At 57.0% G+C, this 16,282-nt stretch overlaps 2 protein-coding genes across 4 annotated transcripts in view; one reads left to right on the top strand and one right to left on the bottom strand.

Moving 5' to 3' along the window:
- The window catches only part of SLC5A10 (solute carrier family 5 member 10), an 84,407-nt gene that overhangs the window by 47,971 nt on the left and 20,154 nt on the right, over window positions 1–16,282 (top strand). The window lies entirely within an intron of this gene.
- FAM83G (family with sequence similarity 83 member G) overlaps window positions 1–16,282 on the bottom strand; it is a 29,779-nt gene that overhangs the window by 8,861 nt on the left and 4,636 nt on the right. Inside the window, exon 2 of the mRNA XM_004380993.1 lies at window positions 6,172–6,339. Coding sequence (XP_004381050.1) covers window positions 6,172–6,339 — 168 coding nt within the window. The remainder of the gene's footprint in view (window positions 1–6,171; window positions 6,340–16,282) is intronic.

Raw genomic sequence — 16,282 nt, 5'->3', positions numbered from 1 at the left:
AGGCCACTTGCATGCCACCCATGACGAGAGCGCCACTCTCTCACAAGGGTCGCTCGGCTGCTACGTGCTCGTCAGACTGGCTGTAACTGCCCTTCACTCATGTGCTCACTGACCATGCTGGGCCCCCAGTGCAGACAGAGATCTCTGTGCCTGGGCCCCTGTGGAGGTGGTGGGGGCGGCAGACAAGTCAACACAAGCAGTCGGAGGCCAGGGCCCATGCGGGGAAACCCCAGATCTGGGACTGGGGGATCCTGGGCAGGGAGGGGCACGCAGACACAGGCCCAGCAGGGAAGGGGCAGCACAATGCCTAAGAAACCGAGTGCCTGGGGTGGCTGTGGGTAAAGGCGAGAAGGCCTGCGGCGCAGCTTGTTGGGGGCAGGTAGGAACCCCGAGGCCAGCTGAGGGCAGCAGGAGCCCGGGGGGAGTTGAGGTGGGGAGTGCCCACTGACATCTGATCCCAAGAACAGCTCCCAGGACCTCAGTATGGGGAGATGGAGGGAGAGGGCAGTGGCGGGGGTGGGGACTGTGCGTAGTAGGGCAGCAAGAAGAAGGTGTGGGCTGGGAGAGCCAGCCTACTCCCAACTCCAGCCTGGTACCCAGGCTGCTCTACACCCTTGCTGGGGGAGGGGGTCCCAGGCCCCTCAGCACAGTAATTTAGGTCCCCACATGATGCCCACTGGCTGTCATGCCAGCACCCCGCTGAGAGAGCAGGTACAATGGGCCTGTTATTGGGCCCAGCCCAGGGTGAGATAAGCCTTGGCTCCTGGGCAAGTGGGCGGCTCTCCCCTGCAGGCAGATGGCTTGTCTGCACAGGGCTAGCTCAGCCGGAAGCTGGCCATGGCCCAGGACAATTAGTGCTTGTGACTTTGCACCCAACATGGAGCATGCTCAGGGACGAGAAGGTGGAATAAAGTTCCTCTAAACCTTGTGCCCGCCCCACCACCCTAAACCTTGTCCTGAGGAGGGCCCTGAAGGTCACAAAGACACAGCCTCCCTGAGGGCCTGGAACTCTGCACCCTTAACCTGCAGTGTGACTCTCAGCATGGCCCCTTCTGGGCCTCGGTTTCTCCGTCTGCATACCGGGCAGTTGGCCTTGAACTCAAAGGCCAAATGGGGCCCGGCAGCAGGGAGGGGCCTGTGGAGGGACACCCACTGGCCCCATGGCCCACTCCTGTGCCTGCCAGTTCCTGGGTGGGGCCACCCCCGGGGCCTGGCCCAGATGAGGTAACGTCTCTGGAGTCTGGGCTCATTGAGCGAGGTGGAGATGCGACAGAGCTGCATTGTCTTGGAGCTCCCAGGACACCCCAGCAAAGTGCAGAGACACCTGCATTGGCACAAGTAGGGGGTCCAGGGCATGGACTTGGACCCTCAGGACGTCAGTTTCCTCATGTAAAATGGGGTGGCAAGGGCCCCTGGGAGGACGTTAGGGGAGAGTTGGGAGGGCAAGAGGAGATGGCCAGGCACAGGGAGGGGAGGCTCAGCACCAGAGACGGGCAGAAACCCCAGCCCCCTCCTTCTTGCCTCCCCTGACCCCAGCAGACCCCCAGGACCCTGTGCTCACACGGGGGACATGACCTTGTGCCAAGCCCAACAGCACCCAGGCCTGAAGGTCACCCCCAGGGAAGGCTGGGTCTGGGGGAGCACTCTCAAGTTTGGGGGTCAGATGGGGCTGACAACTTGGCCTCTTCACACCTCAGCACTCGTGTCTGTGAAAGGGGCCTAACTGTCCTAGGGACGTGTGGAGACTACAGGAGGACGTAATTAGTGGGGGGCCGGGAAGTTGCTTGGGCTCAGTGGAGGCTCCACAGCTGTGAGGTGACAAAGTGGGGTGTGACCGTGCAGGCTGTGATCAGGGCAGACAGGGACTGGCACAGGGGCAGACACCCACCGGGGCGGCATGCTCAGGACAGACGGGGACCAGCACAGGGGGCAGACACCCACCGAGGGGGGCCGTGCTCAATGTAGATGGGGACTGCCCCAGAGGCAGATGCCCACCGGGGGTGGGCTGTGCTCAGGGTAGATGGGGACTGGAACAGGGGCAGATGCTCACCGGGGGGGCATGCTCAGGGCAGATGGGGACCGGCACAGGGGGCAGACACACCAAGGATGACATGGGCCCACTGGGGAGGCTGAGGTGCCAACCATATCTTACGGACAGCCAGGTGGGGCTCGGCACAAGGCAGGGGCTGAGGTCAGATCAGAGAAGCCAAGTTCAGGTCTCCGGCCCCCCAGGGTCACCTCTTATTCGCTCCACACCCTCCGCAGAGCCTGCTAGCACTTCTGGCTTGAGGAGTGGGAAATGAGATGCCCAGTGACCAGGCAAGCTCAGGCCAGGTGAGGGGCAAGCAGGGGATAGAGCCCTGATCCAGGAGGCGGAGCCATGTCCTCCCCTGGGTGGACCCCTGCTGTGCTGGGCCCCACCAGCCTCTGCTTCCTTGGATAAAGTGGAGGGGGCAGGGGCAATGAGCACCTCCAGGCCATCATGAGGCACTTCGTTAACCACTGTGGCCCCTGGTTGGGACACATGGCTGTTTCAGGAAGAACCGTGACTGAGGGCTCTGGCTCTCCCCTAGACCAGGGCGGCTCAGCCTCGGCAGAGCTGGCACTCGGGCTGGGCCATTCCTGCTGGCGAGGTTATCCTGTGCACTGTCAGACGTTGAGCAGCACTCCGGTCTCCGCCCACTAGACACCAGCAGTACCTCCCCAGTGTGATACCCCAAACTGCCTCTGGACACTGCCACATATCCCTAGGGGGCAGACAGCCCTGGCTGGTTCACCACTGCCCTACACCTGGAGTTTACTATAGACACGGGTGAGGGCCAGAGAAGGCAGGCTCCCTGGGCCGGCTACTCTGTGTGAAGCTGAGCAGGCCCTTGCGCCCACGCTGAGCGCCTCCTCCATTGTTCGGGGGGGCTGCCCTGTTCATCAGAGGCGGGCTGTATCCAGTAGCTTCCACTGGTTTTTCCAGTTTGGCTGCACAAAGTCAGCTCATCTTTCAGGCCAGCCGAGCATCTGACAGCTCTTAGCCAACTAAAGCTATGAGCCTGGAGGCCTACCTGGCTCCCTCAGCACCCAGGGTCACCCCCAGTGTTGTCTGACCCCACAGTCCTAGCAGCGGGTGTGTGGGTGGGAGGACTGGGTCCTCTGCTGGCACAGCATTCTCAAGGCCTGTTGACACATTTGTAAATTGGGGATACCCCCATATCCCCCACCTGGAGGACTGTTGGGAGTGTGTTGTGCCACCAGGCTGGGGTGCCAGGGACAACTGGGGTGCTGGTGTGTATGGTCCACCTCACCTGGGGACCAGGAAGCCAGAGTGACCCCAGTAACAGGTGGTGCTGGGGTAGGAGGGAGGAAGCTAGGATGCAGGCTGGGGGGCTGCCTGGAGGCAGGGGGTGAGGGTGGTCCTCAGCCAGACTGCAGTACACCCTCGGGAGCTAGGAATGGAGCCAGGGTCTCCTGGGAGGGACCGTGTCCCCTAGCCAGAGAGGTAGCAGAAAGGCCATTCTCAAGTGCCCATTACAGATGGCCTCCTCTCCTCTCCACAGCACACTGCCACATAGATGATGCTGTTCCCACTTCACAGACCAGAAGGTGGGGGCCCAGAAAGGTCCCGTGGCTGCCCAGGGGTCCAGTGCCTGTGCAGAGCTGGGGCTCGGGCCCACCCAAGCAACTCTGTACCCGGGCCCCCAGGAGCCAAGGCAGGTTGGTGCAGACCTGGGCAGGGGCACTGATGGCCTAGGGATTACCATGAGAAAATGTTCCTGAGACAGGCCTGGGCCCAACCGGCCCAAGGGCAGGGAGGCAGGCCCTTGACAAGGTGACACCTGGCTGGGCTGGGTCCACAGGAGCTACTGGCCACCGCCCAGGGCTGTGGAGGGGCGGGCTCAGAGGCGAGAATGAGGAAGCCAGGGTCCCACTTTCCCATGAAGGTGCCCAGCCTTCCCACCTGGCTCCTGGTGATGTCACTACAGGTATGGGTGCATGTACAAGGTGGCCTTGCACCAGCTACCTGCCTGCCATGCTACCATCACCAGAGCAAGTGGGCGGTAGGCAGGGCTGGGGACTCTCAGCGTGCACTGCCCTCCCCTGCTCCAGGGCAACAGTGGTCACTCCAGACTGGTCAGGGACCAGCTGAAGGGTGGAAGGGTGGGGAGGCCTCAAACCCAGTCCCCTACCCTCCCCTGCCCAGGGCCCTGTACTTAAAATTTTTTGTTCTTGGGCAGACAACATAGTGGGCACCCAGGTTCTGTGCCCTCCTTGTACCTGTCAAGTTCTGGCTCCTGGCAAAACCCTTGGCTTTGAGGTGACTTTGGGCAAGTCACCACTCCCTCAGGCCTCGGTTTCCCCATCTGTCCTGTAGGAACCTCTCCAGGAAAGCCACAAGGTCCCTCCTGGCTCAGGCATTCCAGGCCCTGAAGCTTCGGGGCAGCAGGGAGCTCTTGGGCTCTGTGTGGCACAGGGGAAAGGGGACAGGCGGGCGGGCAGGGCCAGCCTCATGGAGGCTACCAGGCTCTGGGCCACATCCTTAGCCTGCCTCAGCCCCATCCTGCCCTCCACTTCCTTGGAGCCTGGACAATTACAAGGAGAGGAGCAGCCAGGACGGCCCTGCTGAGGGCCTGTGGCACGGGGCAAAGACACTGCAGTTTTCCACCACTGCCCATCAGCTAGCCCCACTGTGAACCGGGGACAAGATAAGGGCTCAGGTGATGGGGTGTGTGGACAGCATCCAGCTGGACAGAGGCTGTGCGCAGTTGTGAGGGGTGCATCAAGGTCTCTGCTAGAGCCCGGAGAGGGCTGGACAGAGTTGCCCCAGGTCTCTGGCGCACTCCTGCAGGGCGAGACCTTGGCAGCATGTTTGAGATGTGTTCTGTGCTCTGGTTGCCCTGTGAGCTGTCAGTCAAGGGAGCGTCGTGCTTGATGCTCATTACACCATGGGTGGGCAGGGCAGCACATAGGGCTTGGGGCCAGCGTACCCAGGAGACCACATGAAACACCCTGACAGCCACAGACCTGCTTGGAAGCAAACGTCCTACCTGAAAGGACTCACCTGGGGCGGGGGGGCACACTTGGCAAATGCCAACAAACAACAAGCATGAGAGCCTGGCTCCTTATTAACCAGCCTAGCAGTGTCCTTTCTCCTCAGGTGTCTGTCTGGATCCTGGGCTTGAAGCCTGAGGAATTCCGACGGTCAGATCTCAGTCTGAGCCAGAGGCTCTGCTGCTGACCCCCGCCCCTTCATTTGTAACATACAGCCGTGCTACCCCGGGCAAGTGCCTCCACTTCCTCATTGGTTCAATGGGAACAGCTGCCCTAGCCCACTAGGTGTTGGAAGGATTAAATTAACTGTGTAAAGTGCCCAGTATGGGCCCAGCACATGCCAGACGCTACAAAAGGATTAGCTGTCATTGTGCATGCTGATCTATTCTCTAGGACGACTTTCTGCACAAAGCAGGTGCTGAGTGATGGCTGGGTGGAGGGAGGGTTCCCCTGCCCCTAGCCAAGGCACTGAATGTCAAGGTGTCTTGAGTGGAAGAGGTTGGCAACACTGGCTCATTGGCCCATCTGACCTGGGAGATCCTGGAGCCCAGAGAGAGGAGGGCACGATGTGCTCAAGGTCACCGAGCCAGGCGGCGATGGGAGCCAGGCTTGTCCCCACCCCACAGGACCAGCCTGCTCTCCCTGCCCCCCTCCTGGCCTTCTCTCCCACTTGGCACTCAGGAGGCCCCTTCTCCTCTGCTCTTGCTTTTGAACCCACTTCATGGAAGCCTCCCCTGGCCCCCACCGTGGGCATGGCCCCCATCTGAGCTATGTCCTAAAACTAGTGGGTGGATATTCTAAGGAAACAGATTCGGCTTAACCCAAGAGAGGATGTTCTGGGAGTCGGCGCTGCCTGAGGAGGGGTGAGCACCCTATTGCTGGAGATGTGCAAGCAAAGACACACAGCCAGTGTAGAATAACACATGAAGCAGCACCCAGCACAGTGTCCCACACCTGGCCAGCACTCTGCAATGGCTAACCGCACTTCTGACTGTGGGAGGAAGTGAGTGTCCTGTCCTTCAGGGTGTGTGACCACTGGCCAGGAGCCTCTCATTCAACTCTGTCCAAGCACAGGGCTCTATCCAGCATTTGCTGCCTGAGGGAACGGCCTTGCTGCCCAGCCCTGCTCACCTTCAGGTGTCCCAGGTGCATGCAGGCCCGCTCACACATGTGCAGGAAGTACTTGACACTGCTCTCATCCACGATGATGTACACGGCCACCTTCCTCCTGAAGCCAGCGTCCAGCAGGTCCTTGAAGATGTCCACATCAGTGAACATGTCCATAACCACAGCGATTACCTGGAGCAGGAGGGAGGTCACGGCCTGTTAGACAGCACAGTGGGACTCACGGCCCTCTCACCCTGCTCCCGGCAGCCTCAGGACTGGGACCAGTAGTGAGGTGTGTCTGCATGGGACGGGGGCTACTCTGACCCCAGCATTCTAGGTCAGGAGTCCACAATGTGGATAAGGAGATTCTCAGTGATGTGTACTGGCATCTCCGGGGGTGGAAAGGAGTATGGAAGAAACATTCAATGCGCCTATTGTTTCCATAATCCAAAACTACAGAAACAAAGCTCAGCTAATCAGAAGGGACAAAAACAAAGGAAGGGTAAGAACATGTAGGGAGGGAGCCTGGGTCCAGGAGAAACTGGGCCATGCTTATCAAGCAGGTTCTTGAGTCAGGAGGGGTCCTTCCTCCCCTGCTGGCATCAGGGCTCCCTGGAGCAGGCTCTGAGGGTGAAGCAAGAGGTCCACCCAGGCCCTAGGGCCCTGACTCTGGCCCATTCCTGGGAGGCATGCCTGTGCCAGGGCAGGCCATACCACTGCCCTGCTCCCAGCTACCCTGGGGTGCTGAGATGACTGGGGGAGAAGGGGCAGAGAAGCCAACTGCCAGGGAAAGGGGAGCAGCACACCTACATCCCTGGTGTGGACTCTGGCCTCCCTCCTGTCTGCTTCGACAGAGCCCAAACGAGCACATGCCCTTCCTGACATCTGACAAGGTTCGTCACCTCACCACAGGTGAGCTCCATATCCTGGGCCTGACTCAGGGTGGGGACCCAGAGATCAAGGTGCATTGGCCCCACCTCAGGGCCAGCATAGCACAGCCATTCACAGCAGTCCACATGCGTGAAGGTGCAGGGTAAGGGCAGGGAGAGGAGAGGGCTGTGGGACTTGCCCATGGGCCCCCCAGCCAGGATGTGCCTAGACGACCTTGTTCCTCCTGAGGAGGTCTGTGAGGGGCCAGGAGGGGCCTGGTGCTCACCAGGCCTCCTGTCTCTCCATTACCCCCTCTGCTCCCTATCCTCACCACTTGTCTGTCAGTCTGTTGTACTGTGGTGGCTTATGTGACACTGTGATTCTAGAAGCTATGCCACCAGTATTTCAAGTCCCAGCAGGGTCACCCATGGTAGACAGGTTTCAGCAGCACTTCCAGACTAAGACAGACTAAGAAGAAAGGCCTGGTGATCTTCTTTGAAAATTAGCCAATGAAAACTCCGTGGATCACAACAGACCACTGTCTGATACAGTGTTGGAAGATGAGTTGCCTAGATTGGAAGGCACTCAAAATACACAGTGGCTGGAACAATGGACTTGAGCACACCAACAATGCTGAAGATGATGCAGGATTGGGCGATGTTTCATTCTGTTGTACATGGGGTAGCCATGAGTCAGCACCAACTCGATGACAACCACCATCACCACTACCACCTTCCATCCCCAGTGGCAGCAGAGGGGGAGGGCGTCAGACCAGGACCTGTGCCTGGTCACAGCGATGCTGCTGTCGGCCGGCACCCAGCTCTCTGGGTCACCCCACTATGCCTGCCCCGGCTTTGGCCTGGGTCTGAGAACCCCCTGGAGGAAATTCCCACAGAGAGGCCAGGGCTGTACCCTAGGCCACACGGCGAGGTGGGGACAGAGTTGGGCCAAAACCTACCCACCCTGGGTAGTGGGGCCCCCACCATAGGGATCCACATACGAGGGTGCCAGGGAGGCAGTGGAGACGTGTTTATGCACCCCACGGAAGCACTCCAGGCTGCCCCGAAGGCCCACCGAGGCCCCACCTCCTGCACGGGGTCCCTCCTCACCTGCCCTGTACTCGCCGTTGACCCTGAGCAGGACACCTGGCTCTCGGTTGGCTTTCCCGGATCCAGTGTTCTCACCTAATGCATCGGGGTGACATGACCACCTCCCAAGAGCGTCGGCACACCCAGACCCCACAGTGTGCAGGAAGGGCCAGGCCTAGCTGCAGGCAACACTGAGTGACAGTGCACAAGGGCTTCTCACAGCCCTGGCTTCCTAACCCTGGTGCTGGGGTCCCAATTTGCAGCTGAATAAACTGAGTCTCAGCAAGGTTGTAAAGCTTGTCCGAGGTCATAAAGCAAGTCAGGGGCAGGGCCTAGCCAGCCTCGGGTCTCTGGCCCCCTCCAGGGATGGGTATTTTGTCTCAGAGGGCCTAGCGGTGCTGGCTCACTGGGATTCTCTTATCCTCTGGGGGCAAAACTGCTTAATCTTTGCATCTCTGAAAGGATGTCTCGGGGCAGAGGTCATGGGCACAGTCTATGCAGGGGCCAGCAGGGCTGGGGGCGGGGCTGGAGTTCGCACCAGACAAGGATGTGCTCTCTGATTCCCAGAGCTGCCCAGCCTAGGCAGTGGTCTTTCGAAAGAGTGAGCTCCCTGTCCCAGGAGATGTTCAAGGAAAGGCCAGAGACTGGAGAGGCACAGAGAAGAGGAGGAACGAATAGAATCCGTAACTGTACATACAATGTCAGCTGGGGATGGGAGTGGGTACCAACAGCCTTTGACCAGTCAGGGTGACAAGACGCTGAGGTGGCTGGAGCAGGGACTTCTTCCCCGGGATCACACAGTCCCGGGGCCCCCTGGACAAGCCACCACTGGGCAGGCACACAGCCTCACGTGCCACCTTGGAAAGGGGCTGAATCTGGGCACAGCCAGCATGCTTCTCCCTGAGGCACAGTCCCCCCCACACCCGCCCCCATGGGCCAGGGGCTCATCCTGGCACACAGGGACTTGCCCTGGGCTTGGGCTAGGGGAACGTGCCCCAGCAGGACCATGCTATTGGCATGCACCTGTCGTCACCCTCTGGCAGTCACTGCTGCAGGTTAGAATGTTGGGGCCTGCCTCGCAGTGGGTCCCATGGGGTCTGTGGCCAGACCTCAGCTCTCCTGGGCACTAGGCTGGGTGCCAGGGGGTAGAGTGGAGGAGGGCTGGTAATAGGCGGGCCCCAGCAGGTATGGGGGCTGCTGATGCTGGGGGGGGGGGCTGGCGCTCCCAGACAGGCACCCCAGGTGGCCTGGTCCCCAATGAGAGCCATGAGGTCTCCTGAGGTCTTCAAGTCCTGTTCTCTTGTCCTCATTTTGTAGACAGGAAAGCTGGGGCCAGTGAGCCAATGATCACGACCAGAGCCATGGGCCCCCACAAGCCCTTCTGCTTAAGACAGTGCAAGCCAGCCCAGCCCTCTTGCCACATGCCGCACTTGACAACCGTTACACCGTGCGTCTTCCCCTTCACATACATGAGGACACTGAGGCACAGAGGGATCTTTCCTTGCCCAGTAATCTGTCTGGCGCCAGTTGCCTGGGACACTGACTCGTCCAGGCAGAGGCCCTGCCTGCCAAGCATGGCATAGCTTCAGGCAGCTCTGACCACAAACAGCTGCACAGATGGCTCAGCCCAGGAGCCATTCCAGGAGCCAAGGTAGCCAGGGCCAGTCACAGCCCTTTCAGGCCTCAGTTTCCCCATCTGCCACCTGGGGGTGTTGGCTTGGCTGATTTCTAAGATCTATCAGCTCAAATATCCAGGACTGGAAGGGGAGGCTGGACCTGCCTGGAGGCACTATACCCTGCACCCCTGTGCCCACACATTCCCACAGGAGTCAGGGCTGGAATGGGGAGGCCAAGGCCATGCAAGCCCCTCTTGAGTCCACATAAGTGGCTGTACCAACTGCCCGCTCCTCAAGAGGTGCGGCCTGGGGGCAGGTCTGTGGTTAAGGGGACCCAGAGACTTCACATCCAGGACCTGGTGTCCCAAGCAGTGGATGGGCAGCTCCCAGCCCCTAGCTCCTGGGTGGCACAGCCCAGCTCTCAAAGAAAGGAGCCTAGGGGTCCCCCAAAATGCAGCACCAGAGCCCAGGAGGGGCCTGGTTCCCTTGATAGCCCCCTGGTTCCCAGTCTCACCTGAGGAGAGGTGGGAGGAGGGCAGAGGCTGGGCGTGCAGGACAGAGGTGGGTCAGGAGGGAGCTGGCAAGATGCTGGCAGGGGTCACTTCCCTCCCATGGGCCAAGGCTGCCTCTGGCTGGGTCACTGCACTGACCTCCTCAGCCCCCCACCCCAATCTCCTGATGGTTTCGGATCCCCATAATATGCTTGGGGCTGGGGCAAGCTATGGGCAACCACCCCATGTTAAGGTTGCAGAAACTGTAGCCCAGAGTGGGAGGGGACCAGCCCAAGGTCCTGCCATAAGCACCTCCAGCATCTGGGTGGCTGCCAGGAAGGCAGCGTCCAGGCCACAAAGGAGTGAATGCTAATGCTGTGGCCACCATCCCCCAACAGCTGCCTTACTCTGAGGTCCTGCCAAGGGATGCCCAGGTGCCCAGCATGGCCTGTCTGTGCCAGCTGAGCATCTAGCCAAACCCACAGGCTGCAGACAGGAAGTCCCTGGCCCCCCACAGTCCCACCGCCCTCTTGCACCATTAGCACAGGCTCCCTGCCCTGCCGGCTGTGGACACCCTGCCTGTGGCACCCTAGCACCCACAACTAGTGTTTTCTAACCTTCCTGTGACCACAGATGGGAACTTAGAGGGCAGCCGGGTAAAGCAGGTCTCCATGGAAGTGCTTGGTGGGGTGGGGGGAGGTGCAGGACGAGTGGGGCCAGGTTGGTTCTGTAGTTGGAAGCCACTGGCCTGAGGAACAAGGGACCCATTATCAGTACAGGCCCAGCCTCAGCAGCAGCCTCTCTCCTCCAGGGCCCTGACCCCATAGCCCCCTTTCCCTAAAACACCCTGCCTCAAGCCCCCAGGTCTCCTCCCAGGCTGTTCCCCTGGCTGAGCCACCTTCCCATTTCTCTCCCCCTGGACAAACTCCTGGCCATCCTTCAAATCCCAATTCAGAACATGCCTCCCACCCAGGATCCTCTTGGTCATAGCTCTGACCCATCTGGCTGTGTATGTATCGCGTCTGCATTCCTGGAGATGCCCCAACAAAGGAGTTGAGGAGCGTGCCATTCCCCAAGGCCTGGACTCTGAGACTTGGGTCAGGGTGGGAGTTTTCTGGAATGCTAACCACTGGCAGGTGACAGCACTCTGAAATGGCTCTTCCTGCCTCACACCTCACAGACCACAGAGATTTCTGGAGGTGGCTCAGACCAGGGCCGGCCAAGGTCTCTATCTCCAAGTGTTCCAAAACGGACAAGGGAGATAGACATCCAACACAGTATCTGTGAGAGTAAGTGCTCAAGAAATGCCTGCTGCTCCTGATCTCCTTCCTCCTGTCCCACTAACCCAGATCCTATTCTACTCTCTGGGGTAGACAGGCCAGGAACCACCAGCCCACCCATTTCCCACTTTCCTCCATGCCAGCTGGAAGGTTGATGGGAAGGCAGTAACTGATGTGCCAAGGCTGCTCCCAGGAATGGTACAGGGAACTCTGCAAACCGTCTTAAATGTTGGGATAATGACCACCAAAAGATTTTGGATGCAACTTCCACTTCCAGCCACAACAGAAAAACAGAGACTGGATTTACCGTCTTGCCTTAAACAACAGAAAACGAGACAAAATACGTGAAACAATGGTTTTCAGATAATAGACAACAGGCAGTGCAGCACACTGATCCCTGAGATCCCTGAGAGCAGGAAAAACAAACAAAGTAAGCCCTACGCCCTAGGCGCCCAGCTCATTGCCTAGAGAGAGCCCCTGGGCCGTGGCACAGGGTGGGGGAACCCAGGTGGAGTCCAGTGGTTTCCCTGAGTTGAGGAGACAGGGTTTAGAGTTTGACAGCTAGAGTTTGCAGGACAGAGTACCAGAGAAGAGAGAGCTGCACAGAGAGAATCCAGAGATTGGCAGAGGGTCCTCCTCAAGTTTTCAGTGACAACTGACCAGCACATGGATGTGAGGAAACTACTAAGGCTCGGCAAAGAATCACTGGAAAGGAGCAGGGGAAGCAATTGCCGGTACTCACAAAGGACCAGGAATAGTGCATGTTCCCACCAGCCAGACTGGAAACACCTCTCAACACACAGGGCATGGAATAGAGTCCTCAGAAGGTATTGTCTCAGTAGTGGGGCAAGTAAGCTCTAGACCAGGGATAGGCAAACTTTTTCTGAAAAGGACCACACAGTGAATATTTTAGGCTTTGCAGACTGTATGGTTTCTGATGTAACTATTTAACTGCTGTAGCATGAAAGCAGCCATAGACAATACATAAACAAATGTGTGCGTCTGTGTTCCAATTAAACATTATCTACAAAAGCAGGCAGTAGGCTGGATTTGGCCTGTGGTCTACACTTTGCCAAACCTTACCTTAGAATAACATCTGCTCTGGTGTTGCCTAATAAAGCTTAAAAATTAGCCTCAAAAACATTGAATTGTTTTCAAGTAACTTAACTGCATTCCAGAACAAAACCCTCAAATATTTAAAGGGAAGAAAAAAATCTCCAACACCCCACAACATAAAATTCACCATGTCTGGCATCCAATCAAAAATTACCAGGCACATCAAGAAACAGGAAAATATGACCCACATGAGAAAAATCAAACCAACCCAGAACAGATTACAGATGTTAGAATAAGCAGACAAAGACATGAAAACAGTTATAAGTGTATTCTATACGTTCAAAAAGTTGAGACATGGAAGATATTTTTTAAAAGATCCAAACCGAACTTCAAGAGGTGAAAAACACAACATTTGAGATGAAAAACACACCAGATGGGATTAATAGGTTAGACACTATAGAAAAAAGACAGTGAACTTGAAGATATATCAATAAAAACTATCCAAAATGACACAGAGAAACTGGAAAAAAAAAAAAAAAGATCAGAGCATCAGTGAATTGTGGGTAAATTTCAAATTTCAAGTGGTATAACATATCTACAAATGGAGTCTTAGAAAGCAATGGGGGGGGGGGACAAAAACACTTTTGAGAAAAATAATGGCCAAAACATTTCCACATTTGATGAAAACTATAAATCCACAGGTCCAAGAATTCAACGAATTCCAAACAGAAGAGACTTGAATAAAACCGCCTCAAGACATGTGACAATCAAATAGCTTAAAACCAGTAGTAAAGAGAAACTCTTACAAGTACCCAGAGGCAAAAAAGACCGTTACATATTGAAGAGCAAGCATGACAGCTGACTTCTCATGGAAACAATGTAAGCCAGAAGACAATGAAGCAACATCTTTGAAGTAAGGAAAGGGAACAAAAGTCAAGCTAGAATTCTAGACTCAGTGACAATATCTTTCAAAATCATAGGTGAAACAAAGACTTTCTCAGACACAAGAAAGCTGAGTAAATTCATCCCCAGCAGATCTGCACTGCAGTTATTACCATCCTTTCTACAGAGAGAGCAACTGAGGCCTCAGGGGACTGCAGCTCCCTCTTTGTGGAGGCACAGGAGCAGCCTGGTTCAGGCTCAGCCCTCCCCTTCCCTTACTGGGGTGTGGGGGTGTGGAATGGAGATGGGAAGAGCTCCTCTCCCGTCCCATAGCCGCCTCCTCCAGCAGCAGGGTGGGACAGATCTGGCTGTAGTGCCTCATTTCTCCTGTGTTCACAACATGGTCCTCTCCCCTCTCCCCACATTCCAGTGGTGCTGGCAGTATAATGGCAAGGCCCTCTGGAAGTTAGGGAGGCCTCCTGGGATCCCTGGAGCAGACACTGGAGTGTTGGCACCACTGTGGGCGGTGTTCCCCACCGGCTCCTGGCACTCTCCAAACCAGTCTGCCCATCCTCTGCCTCTGAAGGCCTGTCATTGAATGAGGACTAGTTTATGTAACAGCTTTGTCTTGCCCTCCCAGGGTAAATGGGGAGAGAGTCTGTGTACATGGTAAGGAATGCTGACCCAAGCCAGAGTGAGAACAAGGCCAACTTGCTGACACCCGTAGGCCCTTTTCCAGGTACCAAGGAGGGATAGGGATGGCCACTCCTATTTCACAGAGGGGAGTCACTGTCAGCTAGTGGCAAGGCGTCCTGCTCACAGGCTCCTGTCCCAGGCAGGGGACCCTATGTACATTCCTAGCTGTGACTCCACCCACCACTCCCAGATCCCACCTTGGATCCTGAAACCTGACCATCAGACCTGCCTGGAAAGTGTGCCCCTGGACCTCCCGGCTCAGCCACTCATTCACTGGGTGGCGTAAGGCAGGTCACTTCTCCACTCTAAGTCTCAGTTCCTCTTGTCAGTAAAACTGGCAATTCGATTAAATGACCTGCAAGGCCCCTTTCCCCTCCAACATTCATCAGCTCTGTGAAAACCTTCCCCAATCTCTGGATCATGAAACCAAAAGCCTCATTACGGTCAATTAAAGGAGGCTCATGTCTCCTGAGCACCAAACATTGCAGCAGCTGGGGCCGAGGAGGAGAAGCATACTGGTCACAGCTAGAGCCATCTGGCCACGAGGGCCCAGCCCCCCAGACACACTCTGGGCCTCCTCTATTGCTCAGGAATGCTGCTCAGACAAGGAGGCACTGAGCATGGGGAAAGGTCATTGATGACCAGGGCTGCACCTGTGCATGAAGCAAGAAGACACAATCCTTCTGACTTTCTGAAAGCCCCAAGGGCCTCAAATCCTGGGAGCTTCCAGTCCTGACAGCACAGGAGCCAGCCAATGAGACCATTCGCAGTCAGGGAATGGCATAAGAAGAGAACTTTCAAACTGGGAAATCTCAGGACCATAGATTTGAAAGCCTCTAAAATTTTACTGTCCAAACACTGTTCACAGCTGTGGGGTTGAGAATCTCAATACCCCCTGGAAGACTGGGCCTGGAAAGGACTTGCCCAATGTCACACACTGTGCCAGGGCAGGGCTGAGGTCCCTGGGTTACTATCCTCTCAACCCCATTCCACCAAACCCCTGCTTGAATGCCTCCCAGGACACGGAGCTCACCACTTCTCAACCCAGACTACTTCTAGAGAGGCTCTCAGGGGAGGGGCAAGGACGCAGAGAGAGGGAAGAAGGATGAGAACTGGCATAACTGAATGCCAGCGACATGCTGGATGCCATGCTGAGTGCTTTAGATACCTCCTTTTTCTATTTAAATCTCATCACAACTTTATGAGGCAGGTATTACCCTCACCTGGGCACTGAGGAAGAAGGAACTATCCCAGAAAGGTGAAGTGACTATCCTGGGACAGCCATGGCAAGATAAGCAGCAGAGTGAGGCTCAGTCTGGGTCCCTGTGATGCCAAAGCCCATCTTCCCACCACAGCTGGGAAGGTCCCTAAGCCTAGGGGTCATTTGGACTCAAGCAGGAGGCTGGTGCAGCCCACCCAGACCAATGCCTGCCAGGCTGGGGCCAGCATGTGATTGAGCTATAGGGATGACCCTTCTGCCTCCCCTGCCAGTCATGCTGAGCATGGCAGGGTGTGGTGTGCACCAGGCCCAAAAGGGCCCAAAGGGGCTGATGTTCCCCTGGCAGGCCTCTCCCCACTACTCTCCCTAAAACTCTCCATTAAGATGCAAACGCAGTCAGGTAGGAAGCCTTTGGAGGCAGGAGCCAACCCTGGATAGAATGATGTTATCAGAGAATTCCCACCCTGACAGGTGAGGGCCTGGGGGCTGGGCCTGGGTCCGGTCAGGGCAGGCTGCCGGCAACTCCCATCCTGTGCACGGGCCTGTGGGCCACGCACCTGGGGACAGGACTGGGCCACCTCTCAGGCCTCTCGCACATTGGAGGCAGTCCTGGACCCTGACCGAGGTGTGGAGGGAGACGGCCCTCTCTCATGGTCCCCAGGAAGGGCTGCAAGGACTGGTGGTGGCTCCCATGCAGGCACTCCCCACCAGACAGCCCGGTGTCTGGATGACTGACACAGACAGGGGGTCTTGTGAAAATACTTTCACTGTCCTGAGTCTGGCAAGGGCCACGAGGAGGCTCGGATGCTCCATTAAAAGGCAAAGCTCAGGAGGAACAGCTGGGTGTTTCTCCAAGGAAGGCAAGGGGGCTCCAGGGACTATAGACCTGGGTTCTGGTCTAGGCTTTACCAGTTACCGGTTTTGTGATGTCAGGCAA

The sequence above is a fragment of the Trichechus manatus genome, unplaced genomic scaffold (genome assembly GCF_000243295.1).
Source record: "Trichechus manatus latirostris isolate Lorelei unplaced genomic scaffold, TriManLat1.0 scaffold00080, whole genome shotgun sequence".
Lineage (NCBI taxonomy): Eukaryota > Metazoa > Chordata > Mammalia > Sirenia > Trichechidae > Trichechus > Trichechus manatus.
The sequence above is the reverse complement of the archived record's forward strand: the minus strand, read 5'-3'. Positions and strand labels throughout refer to the sequence as shown.